The sequence below is a fragment of the Alosa sapidissima genome, chromosome 7 (assembly GCF_018492685.1).
Source record: "Alosa sapidissima isolate fAloSap1 chromosome 7, fAloSap1.pri, whole genome shotgun sequence".
NCBI lineage: Eukaryota > Metazoa > Chordata > Actinopteri > Clupeiformes > Clupeidae > Alosa > Alosa sapidissima.
The window spans coordinates 34,444,858-34,463,201 of NC_055963.1; the positions used below are offsets into that span (position 1 = coordinate 34,444,858).

Below are 18,344 nucleotides of genomic sequence, written 5' to 3' on the forward strand. Positions count from 1 at the left end.
ACCCTGATGGGATTCTAATGCAATATTGATGCATAGTCCATGATCTATACATATGAAGCTACACTCATGAGTTTCCTTCCTCCCCATTTCTGTCCCTATGTAGCTGTGGTTGGCCCTTGCCCGACTGGAAACGTATGAGAACGCCCGGCGTGTGCTCAACAAGGCCCGTGAGAACATCCCCACTGACCGGCACATCTGGATCACCGCCGCCAAACTGGAGGAGGCCAACGGCAACACACAGATGGTAGAGAAAATCATCGACAGAGCCATCACATCACTACGTGCCAACGGCGTGGAGATCAACCGAGAACAGTGGATCCAGGTCAGACAAGCACATGCACACACACCAAAACATTCCAAAACACACCCTTTCCACTCCTAAAAGCAGTTTTCGCAGAACAACTTGCCAACCAAGCCAACAACCGCTGTGTGCGTAGTGACACCTAGTAAAAAGAATCTGCAAAAGGGTGTATGCTCAGAATTTGACATATTAGTATCACTACCACAGACTTTGGACACACACCAAATTTTGTGAAATTCCGTCAATGGGGGCACTGGAATTTACATTTCTATATCTCAAGAATTACTTCAGGCATTATTGATTTTGGTGTACTTACACTTGGCCACATTTGGCTCACTCAGAGAATGGCTGCCAACGGCCAATCAAAATCCAGCAGCCATAAATATGTTATGCTAATAACTTGTGAAGTGACGGTTAAAAGTTTAGTGGAGCAGATAAGTGCCATTTTTTAGGGAAATCGTTCACATGTTGATACAAGCACCAAAATTGTCCCAATTACCCAGTGGGTTTTGCCAGAGACTTTCTAATGAGGAGACACAGCACTCAAAAAATACTCCATAGAAATGCATGGGGCTAGTTTGTCACGCCAATATGGCCGTTGTCTACACATATCCCACCCCTTCCTCGGCAGAACGTCGACATGTGAATACATCGTGCCAATCATGTGTTGTGATCTCGCCGCTGGAGCAAGATTGGTGTCGTGAAGCCTTGCGCACGCGCAGTTCGACCCAAAGACTGTGCCCGATGAGTGCCCATAAAACGTTGGTATATGGCCGCAGAGTGGAGGGACTTGCCTAAAAGGACTTTGGTTTTGCTCTTTCAAAAAAGTATGTTAGCCATCGCAAAATACCCTCATGTCAGCCACAGCGGCCATTTTACTCTGCGCCATTGCCAGATGATGTATTTGCATGATATCTCCTGAACAAAACAGAAAGGATGATGCCTACCCCCATGTTTTCATGGTCAAGGATTACAGTGATACATATACATGCAGCCATGAATTTGGATTAGCAGTTGTGGCATGTTTGGGGAATAATGACCTTGATCGAGACGTAACACAATCAATAAACACAGGATCTCATGACCCTAGGTTTTAAAACCTAAAAGTAGAAAGAGTGAGGCAGTAAAATGCAAAAATAAGGAGATGGAAAATAACCACATTGGGGTTATGTAAGTAATACAACATATTGGCCTATCTCCAAACAGGCGGTCTTGTGAGGAAGGCAAGCCAAGAACATTCAGATTTTGTGAGGAAGGCAAGCCAAGAAGATTCAGATACTTTGCATTTGTAGTATGTTTGGCACCACTGACTTCTATTAAGCCCTTATTGTTTTTTTTAATTGTCAGTGTTTTTTACCTATATTGTGGATGCATTTCAATGGGATGATAAAAAACATGTTTTTTGGGAACATGGAATATTAAATGTTAAGAACTTTTCATTACAATGATATTGCATCTATAGATTAATGGGTTAAAGTAGCTTTGTAGCTAGTACCATTGGATTCCCTAACCCTGACAGTGTGGGTTTAGCAATTACAATTCCAACATTCCAACTCATTCAGTAGCCGAGATATTACAAATTAAAGTAAACTCATCTTTGCCGAGCAGCTCTGTTCTATCTCAGTGCATCTCTAATGCCTCTGTTGTGTAACCAAGCTAGTGATATACTTCTGTGCTGCGTAAGGCATTCATCATTGGTGGAGCCTGCAGTTCAAATTCACCCATACACTTTTATAATATTTGATATTTGTTAAATATGGTTCCAATTCATAATTTTGTTTTTTTTAAGTAGATTTTTCTATTTGTTCTAGTTTTGCTCTTTCTCTCTCTCTTTTTTTCCTGCTCTCTTTTTTCTCTCTCTCTCTTCCTCTCTCTTTCTTCTTTGTCTTTTTACTTTCCCTTTGGCTGTTGTCCTCTGTTTCAGTGCCCTTGTCCTGGCTGTTGGCTTTGGCTTGACCCGACTTGCACAGGCCCCCACAGGCCTCTGGAGGGGAGGGGCTCTCGGTCTGATTGGGGCCCAGGACTAGACCACCAAATCCCACATGAGTCCTGGTGCTCTCTTTATCAGCAGAAATCTTAATCGAAGTTCTCTGTTAGCTTAGGGTTAGGCTTAATCCAGGGACCCCTCCCCATCCCCCCTTTAACTTTGAAGGAACCTTAAATTGACCCTTTTGTGTCCCATAAACAAAAGTGTTGCATAAAACAACAATTCAAGTTGTAAGTTTGCACAAGCTTGCACATGTGCACTTGATGTAGTCCTGTGTATGTCTGTGTGTGGTGATCTGCGTAAGGATCATGTGACTTTGTGTAGCACCATGGCCCAGGAGACACGTTTCCCCTCACTGAGCAATGGAGGGGCTGTAGATGGCCCAAATGACCGCACTGTGACCAACTCAAGTGATTATAAACTGGAGTTGTTAAGGCAGATAGCTGGGTGACCAGTGTTCAGTGTCAAAGTCCATCTAAACCGGAGTGATTCCCTTTTATATATTGTAAGTAAGTAAAGCTGTTGCGTAAAAAGAAAACACATGCTTATTTCTGCACAAATGCTGGACTTTCTTTGACCTAGCTGTGTAAACCGGTCAGCAAAACACAACCGTATTTTCGTACAAAAGGTCGCAAAGTCATCAAGACTAATAAATTCTCTTCTCCCCAAATGCTATTTCAAGACCGCTTGCCTCTTTCAGGGACCTTTCACTGCCTCCTTCCAAAAGGCACTGATTTTTATCATCTCTTATTGTGTCTTATATACAATCAAATCTTTTTCTTTGTGTGTGTGTGTGTGTGTGTGTGTGTGTGTGTGTGTGTGTGTGTGTGTGTGTGTGTGTGTGTGTGTGTGTGTGTGTGTGTGTGTGTTTGTAGGATGCTGAGGAGTGTGACAAGGCGGGCAGTGTGGCAACGTGCCAGGCCGTCATCCGGGCAGTGATTGGCATCGGCATCGAGGAGGAGGACTGCAAACACACGTGGATGGAGGACTCTGAGAGTGTAGGTCTCTCTCTCAAACACACACACACAAAGATCTAGACAAATAGACACACATACACACTCTCTCTCTCAAACACACACACACACAAACATCTAGACAGATAGACACACATACGCACTCGTTGCTTTTACCTAGGAGTTCCCAAAAGGTCCTTCAGATTGAGACAAACAAGTTGAAGGACTTGAGATTCTTGGAAATGTTTAAATGTGCCTCACTGTTTCTTTGAATCTTCAAATAGTCTAATGTAGGATTGAGTAGTCTCATCTAGTCTCCTTTTAGATATAGTGTAGTCTCTGTAAACTGCAGGGATGCAAACAGCACGGTTTTTGGCACCTCACTTTTTCCACATCATCTTAGGTGTTTTTTTTTTTTTTTGGGGGGTGGGCCCTGAAACTGATTTCAAATTCTTGAACAGTGACAGTGTTTCAGTGATTCTGTTTTGCTAATTTTATCTTATTTTATTAATCACAGTCACATGTTAATAGTACATGGACTAAGGGATTATTTTTGGAATAACTTGGGGCTAACCTGGGAACATTTCTACATGTACAGACATGTACATGTAGCATAACAGCTCTACACTGTGTAGCACTAAGTACAAACTATAATTGACTCCCTCCTCTCTCTCTCTCTCTCTCTCTCTCTCTCTCTCTCTCTCTCTCTGTCCGTCTGTGGGGTGTGTTCACCAGTGTGTGGCCCATGGTGCTCTGGAGTGCGCCCGTGCCATCTACGCTCACGCCCTGCAGGTGTTCCCCAGCAAGAAGAGCGTGTGGCTCAGGGCTGCCTACTTTGAGAAGAACCACGGCACGCGGTAAGAGAACCAGAACATGCGCTGACAACCTGCCAGCACAGACTTCCAGCCAACCCCAGGGTCCTAAAGCCGACATATCACTCATCTTTAATTGATGAATTATATGTATTAATTAATATTTATTGATATTATAAGTCACTTTGGACAATAGTGTTAGCTATAGGGTCCTCTATCCTTTTTCCACCAGGACTATGTTTCTTTTTATTGATTTGATTTGCAGTCGGTGGGAATAATGTTTCCAATGTCCAAAATCTTTTCTTTCTCTCTCTCTCTCTCCCTCTCTACTTCCTTTTCCATCTCCTCCTCTCCTCGACCTTTCGCCCCCCCCCCTTTCCTTTACCCTCCCTCCCTCTCTCTCTCTCTCCTTCTTTACTCTCCCTCCCTCCCTCTCTTTCTCTTTCTCCCCCTCTCTCTCTCCTTCTCTCCTTTACTCTCCCTGCCTCCCTCACTCTCCTTTACCCCCCTCTCTCCCCTTCTCTCCTTTACTCTACCCCTCTCTCTCTCTCTCCTTTTCTCCTTTACTCTCCCTCCCTCCCTCTCTCTCTGTCTCTCTCTCCTTCTCCCCTTCTCCCCTTCTCCCCTTTACTCTCGCTCCTCTGACCACAGTGAGTCACTGGAGGCACTGCTGCAGAGGGCCGTTGCTCACTGCCCCAAGGCCGAGGTGCTGTGGCTGATGGGAGCCAAGTCCAAGTGGCTGGCCGGAGACGTGCCCGCTGCCAGGAGCATTCTCGCCCTGGCCTTCCAGGTAAGCTCGACGGCAGCAGGCATACACAAGACTATTTTGTGAATATACAATATACGGGTATGCAGTAGCTATTCAAAATTACATAAAAAAATATGTGCAATAAACTGACGCTTCGAATAGCCCAGGCTACTTTGGACTTGAGACTTTGAATAAACAAACGACAATTCCGGCTCCAAGGTGCAATTTTGATTCCAAATGCAAGGTTTCCAAATTGAAACGAGCAATAGGCTGGTCTCGAATTTAACAACGTTTCAGAAGACGTGCCATACAGCTAGACAACAAGTGGCAGACAGAGCGACGTCACTTATGTTATCAAAGACTGTTTTTGAGTCACATTGTGGCAAATCTCTCTACAAAATGGTTTCTCTTCTATATCGTTAAGATATTCAGTAGGCTAAACATATAGCCTTACATCAAAGCTTTAGGCTTATGTCATTTCGATCAGCTACAGACAACGAGTGGCAGACAGAGCATGATGTCACTTATAGGCCTAGGCTAGCCTACCAGAGATTGAGTCACATCATTGCAAATTTCAAACGAGGATGCATCATTCCACAAAATGGGTTGTCTTCAGTATCAGGTAGTTATTCAATAAGTTTAACAATAAACATAAAGCCTTAACTCAAAAACAGCTGTTAGGCTTATGTCATTCTGATCTGTAGAAAGGTCACATGTAGCCCAACAGCACATTAATTATAGGCTAATATATTAGAATATTTAGTGTTCATTATTGAATGCTTAGCCGTAATTGCCTATCATCCTATTTTTAAAGCAGGCATACCTGCGGGCTATTTTAAGAGGGCCTGTCAAAGGCTTCAAGTCGTTACAGAGTCAATTCTGGTCTAAACGTAACTGTTTTTTTGTTAATCTTACTGCTATGTCAGTACAAGAAAATGGAATGTTTGAATCCTCCTTATGTCAGTTTTTGTAATGTTTGCTTACATTTGTCATGGCGTGTGTGTGTGTGTTTGTCTACATGCCTGTTTGTCTCTCTCTGTGTGTGTGTGTGTGTGTGTGTGTGTGTGTGTGTGTGTGTGTGTGTGTGTGTGTGTGTGTGTGTGTGTGTGTGTGTGTGTGTGTGTGTGTGTGTGTGTGTGTGTGTGTGTGTCCTTGTCCTTGTCCTTGTCCTTGCAGGCGAACCCCAACAGTGAGGAGATCTGGCTGGCTGCCGTAAAGCTGGAGTCTGAGAACAACGAGTATGAGCGAGCCCGGAGACTACTGGCCAAAGCCCGCAGCAGTGCCCCCACCGCCAGGGTAAGTGTGAGCGGGTGGGTTGGCTAGGGTGGGATAGCCTGACAGCAGGATCAGGGATATCAGATCCAGTGTAGGGCTCACTAACGCCAGACCTGTGAATGCCAGTGAGAGAGAGAGAGAGAGAGAGAGAGAGAGAGAGAGAGAGAGAGAGAGAGAGATTTTGGCCCCGGGGGGGGAGATGTCGCAACACTGTACACCCGGTGATGTGCCAGAAGAGACGTGACTAAGAAAAAGAGCTTTTCACCATCCGTGTAAAATGTATGGCCTCTCTCTGTCTGTACACCCTCTTACCATGTTCAACCTTTTTACACACACACACTCTTAATGTCACCCTTAATTTTGTTCTGTCTTTTTATGACCCCCAGCCCATACACATACATAGATGCATACACGCACACACACTTATACAAAGTATGTTTATTGTCTAGGGCACATTGAAACACAGCAGACTAAAGTGTAGGTCCAAAGGACATGAAAATATAAGTTTATAAATAGCATAAAATAACTCATCATGACAACAATAGACCAACAAAGACTTGTAGACATGACAACAGATCAAAAGATAAACCAAATTGGCCAGTAAATTAGAAAATGTGTCTGTACATTAATCTTGCATTAATTACAGATCTGTTTCCACCATTGTGAAACAACAACACAAAAGACTCTTTTTGCATTAGTCGTGACTGTAGGACATTCTGGAGAAATTTGCAGTCAGATTTAAGTGACATAGTGACTGAGTTGATAAGTGCTGTGATTTAAGATGGGGAGTGGCAGCAATCAGCAGGGTCTTCGGTGAAATTGTAGCAGGGGAACCAATGAGGAGAGGCTGGCTCTGGGGTGACCCTTGGTCTAGATGAGATGTAATGAAGGCATGAATGATGTCTCCTCATCACGAACAGATCAGAACAGGCTTGAGATTGAAAATGATTCCTAACTGCTGCTGGTTTTAGAAATCTAAACTATAAAAGGAGATTAGCAACAGAACTGATTTGTTGGTCAAGACAGAACTCGGAATCACAGTTTACAGATGCTTCATAACTTGGATACTGCGATTAAAGGTGGAATTTATTGTGCTAAACAGAATGTTTTGATTGTGGTTTGTTTACTCATCAAGTCAGAGACATTTTTCACTCTGACTCGTACATGAATTTGTTTAGTCAGTGATGAGCTTTATTTAGTCTTTAGTCTCCTCTCTCCTTCTTTGGCCCCTGTCTCTATCTATCTCTATCTCTATCTCTATCTCTATCTCTCTCTATCTCTCTCACACACTCTGACCTGCTTCTCATATTTGAACAGATGGGTCATGAGATTTCGTGAGAGTGTCTTCTATCTGTTTACAAGCTGCTCATGTAGGTAAAGGGTCGGAGGTAAGCAGAGTACTAATGTCTGTCAGAATGGGAAACAGACTTAATGGCCTACATACACACACACACACACACACACACACACACACACACACACACACACACACACAGAGAGAGAGAGACCTGCACACATACACATACTCATGTAGCTACACCCAGATGTGCCGCTAAGTGATTTCAAGTGACGCTGACTACCGAGAGCGGTGGTGTCTGCTTGCATTCCTCCCACAAAACTCCCTTCACCCATCCAGTCACTTTCTAGCACGGGCAAAGTGCTTTTCGGGAAACGGCTCTCCCAGATGCACAGATAGACACACGTTTCTCTCTATCACTCTCTCTTTCTGTCCATCTATCTCTCTCTCTCCCTTTCTCAATCCGGGCAGTCAGTGAGGCGTAGGTTTGGGAAAGCGCTCTGCTTCTTTGTTGCGACATGCCAGGCCTCGCAAATTAACCCTCTTCATCAAAGCCCAAATCAAGCTATCAAGTGTCCCCGCCAGGGTTGGCTGCATGGCACGAAAGTGAGATTAGCATCAGTAAAGCCATCAATCATCTGACTAATATGTGAGAGTGTGTGTGTGTGCGTGTGTGAATGTGTGTTTTAATGCCTAATGAGTCACCACCGGAATTTACACAGAACTGACTAGGGCAAAGGCATTTCATTGATACAGGTCTCGAGAGTGTGATTGCCACAGCCACTATTAAGCTCATTTCGGATCACCACCAAGGACTCCCACGCTCGGTCTCAGAACAAGCACTATGCGTTCACTAGGTGTTCACACACAGATTTTGGGTCCATGTAAAGGTCACCATTGCTTAAAGACTTAGGTGCCTTGACAGGTTGTGCTGAGGCCTGGATCGTGCCACCTGAAGGTATTTCCCTAACAAATACTAGGGATACATGACAGCAGGTGTGTGTTGTTAGGGCGACCATGATAAATAAATGATACGGTTTAAGGTCTGTTGTTTGTTGTTGTGGATTAATTGGATAGAAGTGTATGTCTGCACACAGTGTTGGTGGTTTGGGCAATCGAATCAAGACGAGATGCAAGATGTTGCTGACAAGGGTATTGCAGGGCTTACAATTCTCAGTTGCTATACTAAATTGTCCTAATGTGGGACACTGCCTAATGTGGGACACTTAAGCTCCAGTGGGTGTGGCTCTTCCCCAAACTAATGAATGTGAGTTAAACTATGGGAAAGCCAACGTTGTAGAGTCCTGTGATCAAGATTGGATGTGGATTTAATGTGTTGCCCTCACATTGTAGCCTAATATAGCCTAGCACTACTACTGAAGTCCGAAAAGCAAAAAATGTCCCACATTTGGGAAATTCACACCTAACTGTAATTCAGTGTTGGGTCTGCTTGTTTACGATTTGAGAATAGATAATTATATCATGGCTTCCATTTTTTCTGACACTTCAGGCACATACAATTTCCTTGCTCTAAGCCCTGGCATCAGCTGGCTGTCACCAGTCTTACCTTTTAGCATTAACCCTTCGTTGTCTTCTATCCCTTTGTAGGTATTCATGAAGTCGGTGAAGCTGGAGTGGGTGCTGGGGAACATCGAGGCAGCACAGGAGCTGTGCACTGAGGCGCTGAAGCACTATGAGGACTTCCCCAAGCTGTGGATGATGAGGGGCCAGATCGAGGAGCAGTCGGAGAATACGGACAAGGCCAGAGAGGCCTACAACCAGGGGGTAGGGCACGCAAGCACGCCATTTAACAGTCACGTTTGCATTCAGTTGTTCAGCTGGTGCCATTTCTAAAAGCACTCTTGCAAGAGAAGATGTGAAGATCTGAGGGGAGTATGAAAAGGTCGCCTGCAGGCATAATGGGGGCATTTCAGATGTTACATTTAGATGTTATTGTACTGCACAACTTGGATTGCAGTGTCATGTGCCATTTGCGTATAATTTACAGCCCCTCTACAGGCTTTTTATGTTAGGTCTCTTAATTGATTAGTCTTCTTTTTTTCAGGCAAAACACGTTTGTGTACATGTTTTGGACGTTGTACTGTTGATTTTACCTTCTTTTAATGCTTCTCTCACTGTGTGTGTGTGTGTGTGTCTGTGTGTGTGTGTGTCAGCTGAAAAAGTGTCCACACTCCATGCCCCTATGGCTCCTCCTCTCCCGGCTGGAGGAACGTGTGGGTCAGCTGACTCGAGCCCGCGCCATCCTGGAAAAGTCCCGCCTCAAGAATTCCCAGACGCCGGAGTTGTGGTAAGACGGCCACACTGGCGTGGTTTGGCATGGCCGCGGTGCAGCGCAGAGCAGCGCATGGCTCTTTTACTTTCTAATCTCTCCACACCAGAGCTTGCTACTGGAGCCAGATAGAGAGATACCTTAAGACAGGAAAACACTGGCTTGCTGTTTAGAGACATTGCTTTACTACTTGTGTACTCACACACACACACACCACACACGTGATGGGGACACTAACACGCATACATGGGTGCAGCCCTGGCTTGAATCACACAGTAAGGTGTGTCTCCTCTCAGGTTGGAGTCGGTGAGACTGGAATACAGAGCTGGACTGAAGAACATCGCCAACACACTGATGGCCAAAGCTTTGCAGGAGTGCCCCAACTCAGGTCAGTTAACCACCCTAAAGCCAACCACACACTGCTGGCACCAACATGGGTCCGGTGCACTCCACCACAACATTCGATAACTTCATTTCTATTTGTTGTGTTTGTTTGATTACTTAGTTTCCATTTGTTTCGTTTGCGTGATTGCTTAGTTTCCATTCAGTGTACACCAGCACCAAACTTTGTCACCACGTCGCAGTTGCCGATTCAGGTTTATTTTTGGAAACAGAGTGGTGGTCCATTTGTCAGTGATGGAGTACGACACACTTGTCAAGTCAAATCAACTTTATTTATATAGCGCATTTCATACACAGAGGTCATTCAATGTGCTTTACATAAACAAAAGCAAACAGGAATAGTTGATAAAAGCATAGAAGGGCAATAGTCAAAGAATAGTTTAAAAAGTAAAGAATAATAATAAAATAATAATAAGAAGAAAACATAAAACACACAAGGTGATAGTACATAAAAGCATAAAAAGTGTTTAAAAATTAATAATAAAAAAAAAAAAAACATAGAAACTATTAAAATTTTAGCTGAAAGATTTAGAAATGATCAGATAGGTGTTGGCACAGGTGTGCAACTGATTCAGCACTCTGTGACTGGGGCTATGCCAAGCTCATTTTGCTTAGAAGTATCGTAAAAGCCTGTGCTAGAAATTTACTTAGCTACAAGGATACAAGGATACAAGGAAGTTTATTGTCACATGCATATAGTTACTGGAAGTAAGAAATGCAGTGAAATTATGTCTGGTGTCAGCCTAGTAAGCTAAGTAGTAGTAGCTAAGTAGCATTTTTCCTTTTAAAGGAAAAAATTGGTGCTTTTTCACATACATTTCCATTTCTCAAGGTCACCAAGTACCGTCGTTATGAAAAAAACACGAAAACAATCGGTTCACACAGCTCGAGTTGCTGCAGCCAAAAACTAAAGCAGCTGGGCAGCTACAGCGCTACACTCTGGAGGCATGAACGTGAGGGCTCATGAACATGCCCCCAGAGTGTAGCCCAGTTGCTTTAGTTTTCGGCTGCAGGAACTCGAAACGTTTCGTACCGACAGTACTCGAAGACCTCGAGAAATGAAGGTCTATGTGAAAAATCGCTGGATATCTCTTTTATGGTTATGGATATGGGATTTAGCAGACGCCTTTGTCCAAAGCGTTATACAAATACACAACAATATAATAGTTTAGACTACATTAAGGAGAACAGCAATAATAACAACAATGTCAATTCAGTCAAAAGCCTAATGAAATAAACAATGAAAATGAAGGAAATGGCAATAATAAACAATAATAAGTATACTCTTTTGATCCCGTGAGGGAAATTTGGTCTCTGCATTTATCCCAATCTGTGAATTAGTGAACACACAGAGCACACAGTGAACACAGAGTGAGGTGAAGCACACATTAACCCGGAGCAGTGAGTTGCCTGCTACAGCGGCGCTAGAGGAACAGTGAGGGGTTAGGTGCCTTGCTCAAGGACACTTCAGCTGTGGGTGTGGGCATGGGAGAGCAGTGTTCAACCACTTCCACCGCCCACCCTGTTTTCCTACTGGGCCGGGTATCGAACCAGCAACCCTTCGGTTATGTCCATTCAATAAATTATTTAATAACATTAGCACATAACAATAGCATGGTAAGACTACATTAAGGAGAATATCAATTATAAACAACAATGCAATGTCAAATTAATCAACAGCCTAACAAAAAAAAAAAAAAAAAACATATACAAACCATAACGCTTTGTTATCATAATGTTTGAACCATGCTGAAGAAAGTCCACTTAATTTATAGTGGTATTGTCAACTAAATACAAATTATTGTATCAGGGTTTTTAAAGCCACGTCATACTGACAAAGGATTATAATGAATCACAACAGCTGAAGGGGGCACATACACACACTCACACATATCTGTAATAGAGAAATAGCCCCATTCATACACACAGTGACTAACGACATGAAACCATGTAACGTTGACGTAATCCAGCAATTCCAAGTGAAATAACCAGTGGTGGCGCAAAATGTTGCGCGACAGCTCAACTTTTAAGGTCACGGGTGACGAACGACCAGCAAGTCTTCATACATATTAACAGGGCTTATGGCATTTTCACAATTTCATAAGTTTTATTTACATAGAACCTTTCTAAAACTCAAGATCGCTTTACAGCGTGTTTGTTTATTCATGTTCATTGTGGTGGTCTTCTGACTGGGTGGTTAAGCTCCTCCTCATCCTGCCCACTCTGGCCCTCTCCCTCCCCAGGCATCCTGTGGGCTGAGGCCATTTTCCTGGAGGCCCGTCCCCAGCGCAAGACCAAGAGTGTGGACGCGCTGAAGAAGTGCGAGCACGACCCCCACGTTCTTCTGGCTGTGGCGAAGTAAGTCTGTGCCTTGCTCTGTGTCCACATGCCATTCACAGGGCGTGTGATTCTCATAGGCCAGGCCATTTAAGATTTGATAAAAAGATAAATATTCGGATAACAGATACTAGGTTTCTGATCACTTCAGGCACAGAACATTTGCTTGCTTGAAGCCCTGTGTTCATTTCGGCAGCTTTCAGTTGAGGTTGATAAAGGGATTCATACTGTGTAAAAAACAGTCCCCAGCTCAGACCACAGAGTCTTATTTTTAATTTTTTTTTCTCTCCTACACGCTAGAGTTCAAATTAGCTCTGGATAAACCTGAGGAAGTAAAGGTGTGGTGGTTGATATTGATTGGTGTATTAAGTGTTGGCTAATGACTTTGTGTGTGTGTTGCCTTCAGATTGTTTTGGAGTGAGCGTAAAATAACGAAGGCCAGAGAGTGGTTCCTGAGGACCGTAAAGATTGAACCTGACCTGGGAGACGCTTGGGCGCTCTTCTACAAATTTGAGCTGCAGCACGGAACAGAGGTACGGCATCATGCACAGCATCATCAGAACCAAAACACACTCTTAAAAGTCCCTACCTCTGTAAATCTATTTACCCTCCCAAAGCAGCCCAATTCAATCCGCATGGCTCATTAGCAGAGATACTGATGTAGTGATTCTACACTGTTGGTTTTGATTTATATATAATTGGAGGCAATATATTTAGCGTCTGTCAAATAGATAGTGGTGAAATTATGCCTGAAATTGCATTTTAATGATATTTGCCTGAAACTGCTTTTACACACCAGGTCATGTAATCGCTCATTTACACACAAGCATTATTACTGTCACACAAACACACACATTAAAAAAAAAAGCGTTTCCATAACATTTACATTTATCACTTTGATTCATTTAGCAGACACTTCTATCCAAAGCGTAGCATTCAAGCTATAGTGCAGAGGAGACCTTAGCTAGAATTACTACTGCATCTGTCAGTACTATTTTGACCGGCCACACAGCCCTGAATCTATGCGCTGTTTGTAAAACAAATTGCACATAGTAGGCCACACACACACACACACACACACACACACACACACACACACACACACACACACACACACACACACACAGAAAGAGACAGAGACTCCCAGACACACATTTCTTGTGCTGCTGTGTGAGCCTGACTGTGTGCTCTGCTGGGTGGTCTGTGTGTGTGTGCCTCAGGAGCAGCAGCAGGAGGTGCGGAAGCGCTGCGAGAACGCTGAGCCGCGGCACGGGGAGCTCTGGTGCGCCGACTCCAAACACGTGCTCCACTGGCAGAAGAAGATCGGGGAGATCCTCGTGCTGGTGGCCTCTAAGATCAAGAACACCTTCTGAGCACGAACGCCACGCCTGGACAAAAATGTGACGACGCAAACATACATCCATTCATTCATCCAGTCATTCATCCATTCATGTGTGTTAGACCCACAGCACATCATATTTGTTCCTTTATACTTGTATTTTTTTAGACTGTTGGATTGTGACCAACAAGAGTGTCAGTATGGTTTTTTTTTTATTATAATTGGTACTCCCAAGGCTTTTAATCCATCTAGCTGCCTGTGCTTCACAAGGACTGTTAAATACTTGCTCTTCATTGGACTGCAGAAATTGTTTGATGTATTGGACAAAACCTGTTTTTCTATTTGTTGTGGAAATATATTCTAAGATTTGACTTTGAATTTTGTTTCCCCTCAATGCACCGGCTGCTTTTGCCTCCCTGTGTAAGGCTGATACTTGTTCTGTAAACCTTGAAAATGTCAATAAATTGAGTAAGAGAAGTAACCAATTAAGCTTCCTCAACGACTGGTCTTTTGTGAATATTCAACAGAAAATCTGAATGAACGTGGATCAGTGTATAAGGCATGGCCCAATCATTGACTGGCAGTATGCGTCATGACCCCATAATTCATTATAAGGAACTACAGACGCGTCCAAATCGCGTCCAAATTGCAGATGTGTGTACGTACAGTTATTGTTACCGTGTTATGTATTTTTACAGACATTTCTTAAAAGTTGGAAGACGAGCTTAAACAAATGCGCGCACAGTCTGCGTTTGGCGTCCTCGCCAAATCCACCCGTGCTCTTGTATCGAAACCGAAAGCAACCAAAAAGTGATTGATCGCGGAAGTTTTTTTACTTTAACCGAGCTCCTGTAATCCAAAGCCCACCGCCAGTAGTCCATGACGAAGGAAATTGGAGCCGTGGACGGTAATGCGGGGATCGTGGAAGGCACGCAACAGAGTGTCACTGGGCACTGGGTGTCAGCACATCAGATCTGCTGCTTGATTCACGAACATCTATTTAAAGTCGATGAATGCCATATAAGACGATTGGTGTCTTTGCTAGTGTTCCTGAGATTCAACAAAATTCTATTCCAGGAAAATGTGAGATACGTACTACGAGCAGTATGTGAACACTGGCTTGGCTGGGGTTGACAGAATGGGATTCACAAGGGTCATTCAGCATACTATGATAAATGGTAGGTAGTGTCTTCTTGAAAGCTCGTTGGAACTGTTTATTAATTGTTTTTATGATAGGCCTAACGCTGAAATAGTCAAGACATATTGAGTATGGGATTTGGAAATGTACATGTGCACCCGTTAATAGTGAATAATGTCACGTTCATTTACTAGTCACTTGTTTTACTTGTCAGTGTGTTAACAGGCCATCTGTTTGCATCGTTGTGGTGACGCTGCTCTGTGCAGTAGCCTACAGTAAACGGCGGTTCGACTACGCCAACATTTTAAGCACATACAGAAACCTGATTGTTCCAGAGCTTCAACAACTAGTACGTTAAACACCCTGTCAACTGTTTTGTCAAGTCAGTCTGCCACCCTCTGGTGAAATTGCCTTCTCCAACAAGAACTCCCAAAAATGTCACTTGTTGGCCATTCTGCACTGTTGTCTGTTTTTCCTTTGGGACTTGTTCGTTAAACATATTTTGTATCTTTAGAATCTAACCGGTGCCTCTTTTGCATCCGAGGGAAAAGATTGCTGTCCTTCTGAAAAGGTGCAAATCCCTTTTAGGCCACTTTTATCTTCACAACTTATGATCATTTTTGAAGTGTGTATGGCGGGTATAGCCAGACAGAAGTACTCAAGAGCACTTTCTCTACAGGTGCATCGTATATTTCGCTCAATCTGTGGGATGACCAAGCAGTACCTGAACAATACAGGGCAGCAGGGAGAAATTGGACGGGTGGTGCAGAAGATGGAGTTTCTGATCACGGAACGGTGCAAAAAGGTTGGCATGGTGAGACTCTCAGGAATGACTTTGGAATTAATCTTATATTCTAAGACAACCAAAAGATCCAGTAAATTAAATGTAACTTACAAAAATGGAAAAGCATGCCAGCAGTATGTCTGTGTCTGTGTCAGTGTCTCTGTGTGTTCATGCAAACCGTTTTGAATCAGTTTACTGCCCAAATTCCGTTAATGTCAATATTCCGTTTAACCTGTTTACATGCAAGAAGAATGTCACGTTTTGAGCATATTCCTGTATAGCAATAGACATTATTCCGAAATAAGCGACGCAGCCCACAAAAGGCTCTCAACGTCATGACGTAAATCTCCGCTGGTGGAATTCCCTCTTTTGGTTGAATAATACAGCGCCTTCAGGGTCTTCCACCTGTATTTCACTTGTTCAGGCGTATGTCCATAGCCAGCCTCATTAAGTTGTTTACAAATATTTTTTAAAACGTCGCTAATTGTGCGAATTGAGCATGCGGAGGCCTACAACACTCTTCCTTCTGGGAGCATATTCGGTCCGTGTAACGCTTTGCAGTGCTTTGTTCTATTTGTTCCATCCATCTGGTCCAAATAAAAAATGTGTTCGATAATCCAATTTTCAATTTGTTTTAACTGGTCAGCAAATAGATAATTGCTGCTATTTTCTAAATGTGTCATTAGTCACGCAAGATAAAGAAAACAGAAACTGGATTGGAAACAAAAGTAAAATTCAGTTAATATTGGATTTTGGCCCCTTTTTTTACTGTTTTTGTTGGGCTGAACCACGCGTAGGGGTGGGTGACCTGATATTGGCGCGCGATGTTGGTGATCACATTTTATCAGCGGATGTAGAGCATAGACTGTAAAAAATAGATGTAGAGATGGAGGGCTATCAAACACAGTTCCGCTTGCATCAAGGTGCCAAGCGATTGATAATGTCAGCTCGAGATCAGAACTTCAGATGCAGAGGGAGACATTGCTGCGTCCTGACACTTATGAGTAGGCCTACGTGAGCCCCAGTAGCCTACAGGCCAATGTAGGCTATTTGCTGTTGAAATTAATAAATGGATAAACGGATAAATTAGGCTCACCGTTGTGTCTTCGTTTAGCCTAATGAAACCTAGCGTAAAGCGTTAAATAAGCAAAAATACCATGTCAAACAGTGCTCGGGGTAGCCTGTATAGTCCGGTATAGCCAAGACTGACGTCGATGGCAAAGCATTCTGCTTTGGGGAATTATTTGCTATGGCCATGGTATTCAAATATAGGCTACTGTAGATATGTTCAACATAGGCTTATGTTTAACGTGCCTTCTCCCAAAAAGTTTGTCATTCATCTCTAAAGTAATGAGTCAAAATCACAAACAACTTCAGGCGGCGCTCCCTTCCACCATCTAGCCTGGCCCAGCTAGATGCTGTTCTCCCCCCGGCCTGGCCCAGCTAGATGGTGTTCTCCCCCCGGTGTTCGTGGTTCAGTCCAACCACAAGGGCAAAAAAGGAAAATTAGAAAATTGACGCATCATTTCAATTTTTAACTTCTGAACAGAAAACCGTAACTGTGCTCAATTGAAAATCAAAATAAGCAACAATAACCCATTTACTGTGCCGTCCTAAAGAATGGATAACGGATTTTTAAGCCTATTTTTATATTTTTTCATGTGAATTCTGCAAATAGAACATAGCACTGCAAAGCGTTACACGGACCATATTCCGTTGTTTTTTTAATGACCCAATATTCCGTTTAAAACAGGCATATGCTAGGGTGTGCAAACGGTTTATTAGTTAGCCGAATATGGCTTTTTCGGTTTATTTATACAGAATAAGGTGTTTACAAGCGCATATTCGGTTTATTCCCAATAAACTGATTCGAAACCGTTTATTGGTTGCATGGAACCGCGCTCAATGAAGACCTTTTTGTATCTTTAAGCCTCCTCTCTCTCCTGACACAAATATGTTGTGCTTGCAGGTAAAGCAGAGGACTGCAACGTGTAAAGATGCAAAACTACAAAAGTTAAAAGAAAAGTGTCTAAAACGAAAGAAGAGAAGAAGGGACCATTGCCGTAGGGAGGAGAAAATGAAGTTGGTTCAAATGCTTGTTTTTTGCTGGCAAAAACTGCAGAGTGCCACACCCTGAGGAAGGGTGAGGGGAAGGGAATTGAAACACTGTCTCTGACAGTTATATCCGCTCACTGAATGTAAAAGCCATCATTACACATGTCTGTCCATGATGCTTGGTTCCTATTTATCTTAGATTCAATGTGTCAGTATTTGAATAAATGTTGTTTTTACAATATTCTTTTTGTCACACATATGACTATGAAGCCTTATAAAATCAGCTGGGTGCTTACTTTATTCCCTATATGTTTGTACCAAATCAACATATACCATTTACACATAGACCTAATATGACTTGTATAGGCTACTTGTATTTGCTCATATGTCATCTGCTGAACTGTGTATTCAATCTCTATTCATTCTATTCAAAAGTGTCCCATTATCCGAAAGTGCATGCATAAACCAAATAAGAGCATTGGCACAATGTGCATTGATGCATCATAAAAATATGTTGTATTTCTTAATAAATATTTTAAAAACCAACTTCAGAATATAATATATTATATTACTCAGTTTAGAATTATAATTGGACTATACAGTGAATTGTAACGGTTGTGACCTAT

At 42.9% G+C, this 18,344-nt stretch overlaps 1 protein-coding gene and 1 long non-coding RNA gene across 3 annotated transcripts in view; both read left to right on the forward strand.

Moving 5' to 3' along the window:
* The window catches only part of prpf6 (PRP6 pre-mRNA processing factor 6 homolog (S. cerevisiae)), a 32,710-nt gene extending 18,484 nt beyond the window's left edge, over positions 1–14,226 (forward strand). Inside the window, exons 11-21 of the mRNA XM_042097764.1 lie at positions 104–322; positions 3,164–3,286; positions 3,977–4,098; positions 4,705–4,843; positions 5,978–6,097; positions 8,982–9,158; positions 9,548–9,681; positions 9,960–10,051; positions 12,309–12,423; positions 12,809–12,935; positions 13,623–14,226. Of these exons, the coding sequence (XP_041953698.1) occupies positions 104–322; positions 3,164–3,286; positions 3,977–4,098; positions 4,705–4,843; positions 5,978–6,097; positions 8,982–9,158; positions 9,548–9,681; positions 9,960–10,051; positions 12,309–12,423; positions 12,809–12,935; positions 13,623–13,775 (1,521 nt within the window). The 3' untranslated portion in view covers positions 13,776–14,226. The remainder of the gene's footprint in view (positions 1–103; positions 323–3,163; positions 3,287–3,976; positions 4,099–4,704; positions 4,844–5,977; positions 6,098–8,981; positions 9,159–9,547; positions 9,682–9,959; positions 10,052–12,308; positions 12,424–12,808; positions 12,936–13,622) is intronic.
* A 193-nt stretch (positions 14,227–14,419) lies between these two features.
* On the forward strand, positions 14,420–18,264 carry LOC121713318. 2 transcript variants are annotated; one of them, XR_006032796.1, is made up of 5 exons: positions 14,420–14,919; positions 15,105–15,228; positions 15,394–15,450; positions 15,559–15,693; positions 17,633–18,264. It is a non-coding gene; the product is annotated as an uncharacterized LOC121713318 (long non-coding RNA). The 2 variants fall into 2 exon arrangements; XR_006032795.1 differs by having other exon boundaries at positions 14,422–14,919; positions 15,094–15,228.
* Positions 18,265–18,344: the final 80 nt, after the last annotated feature.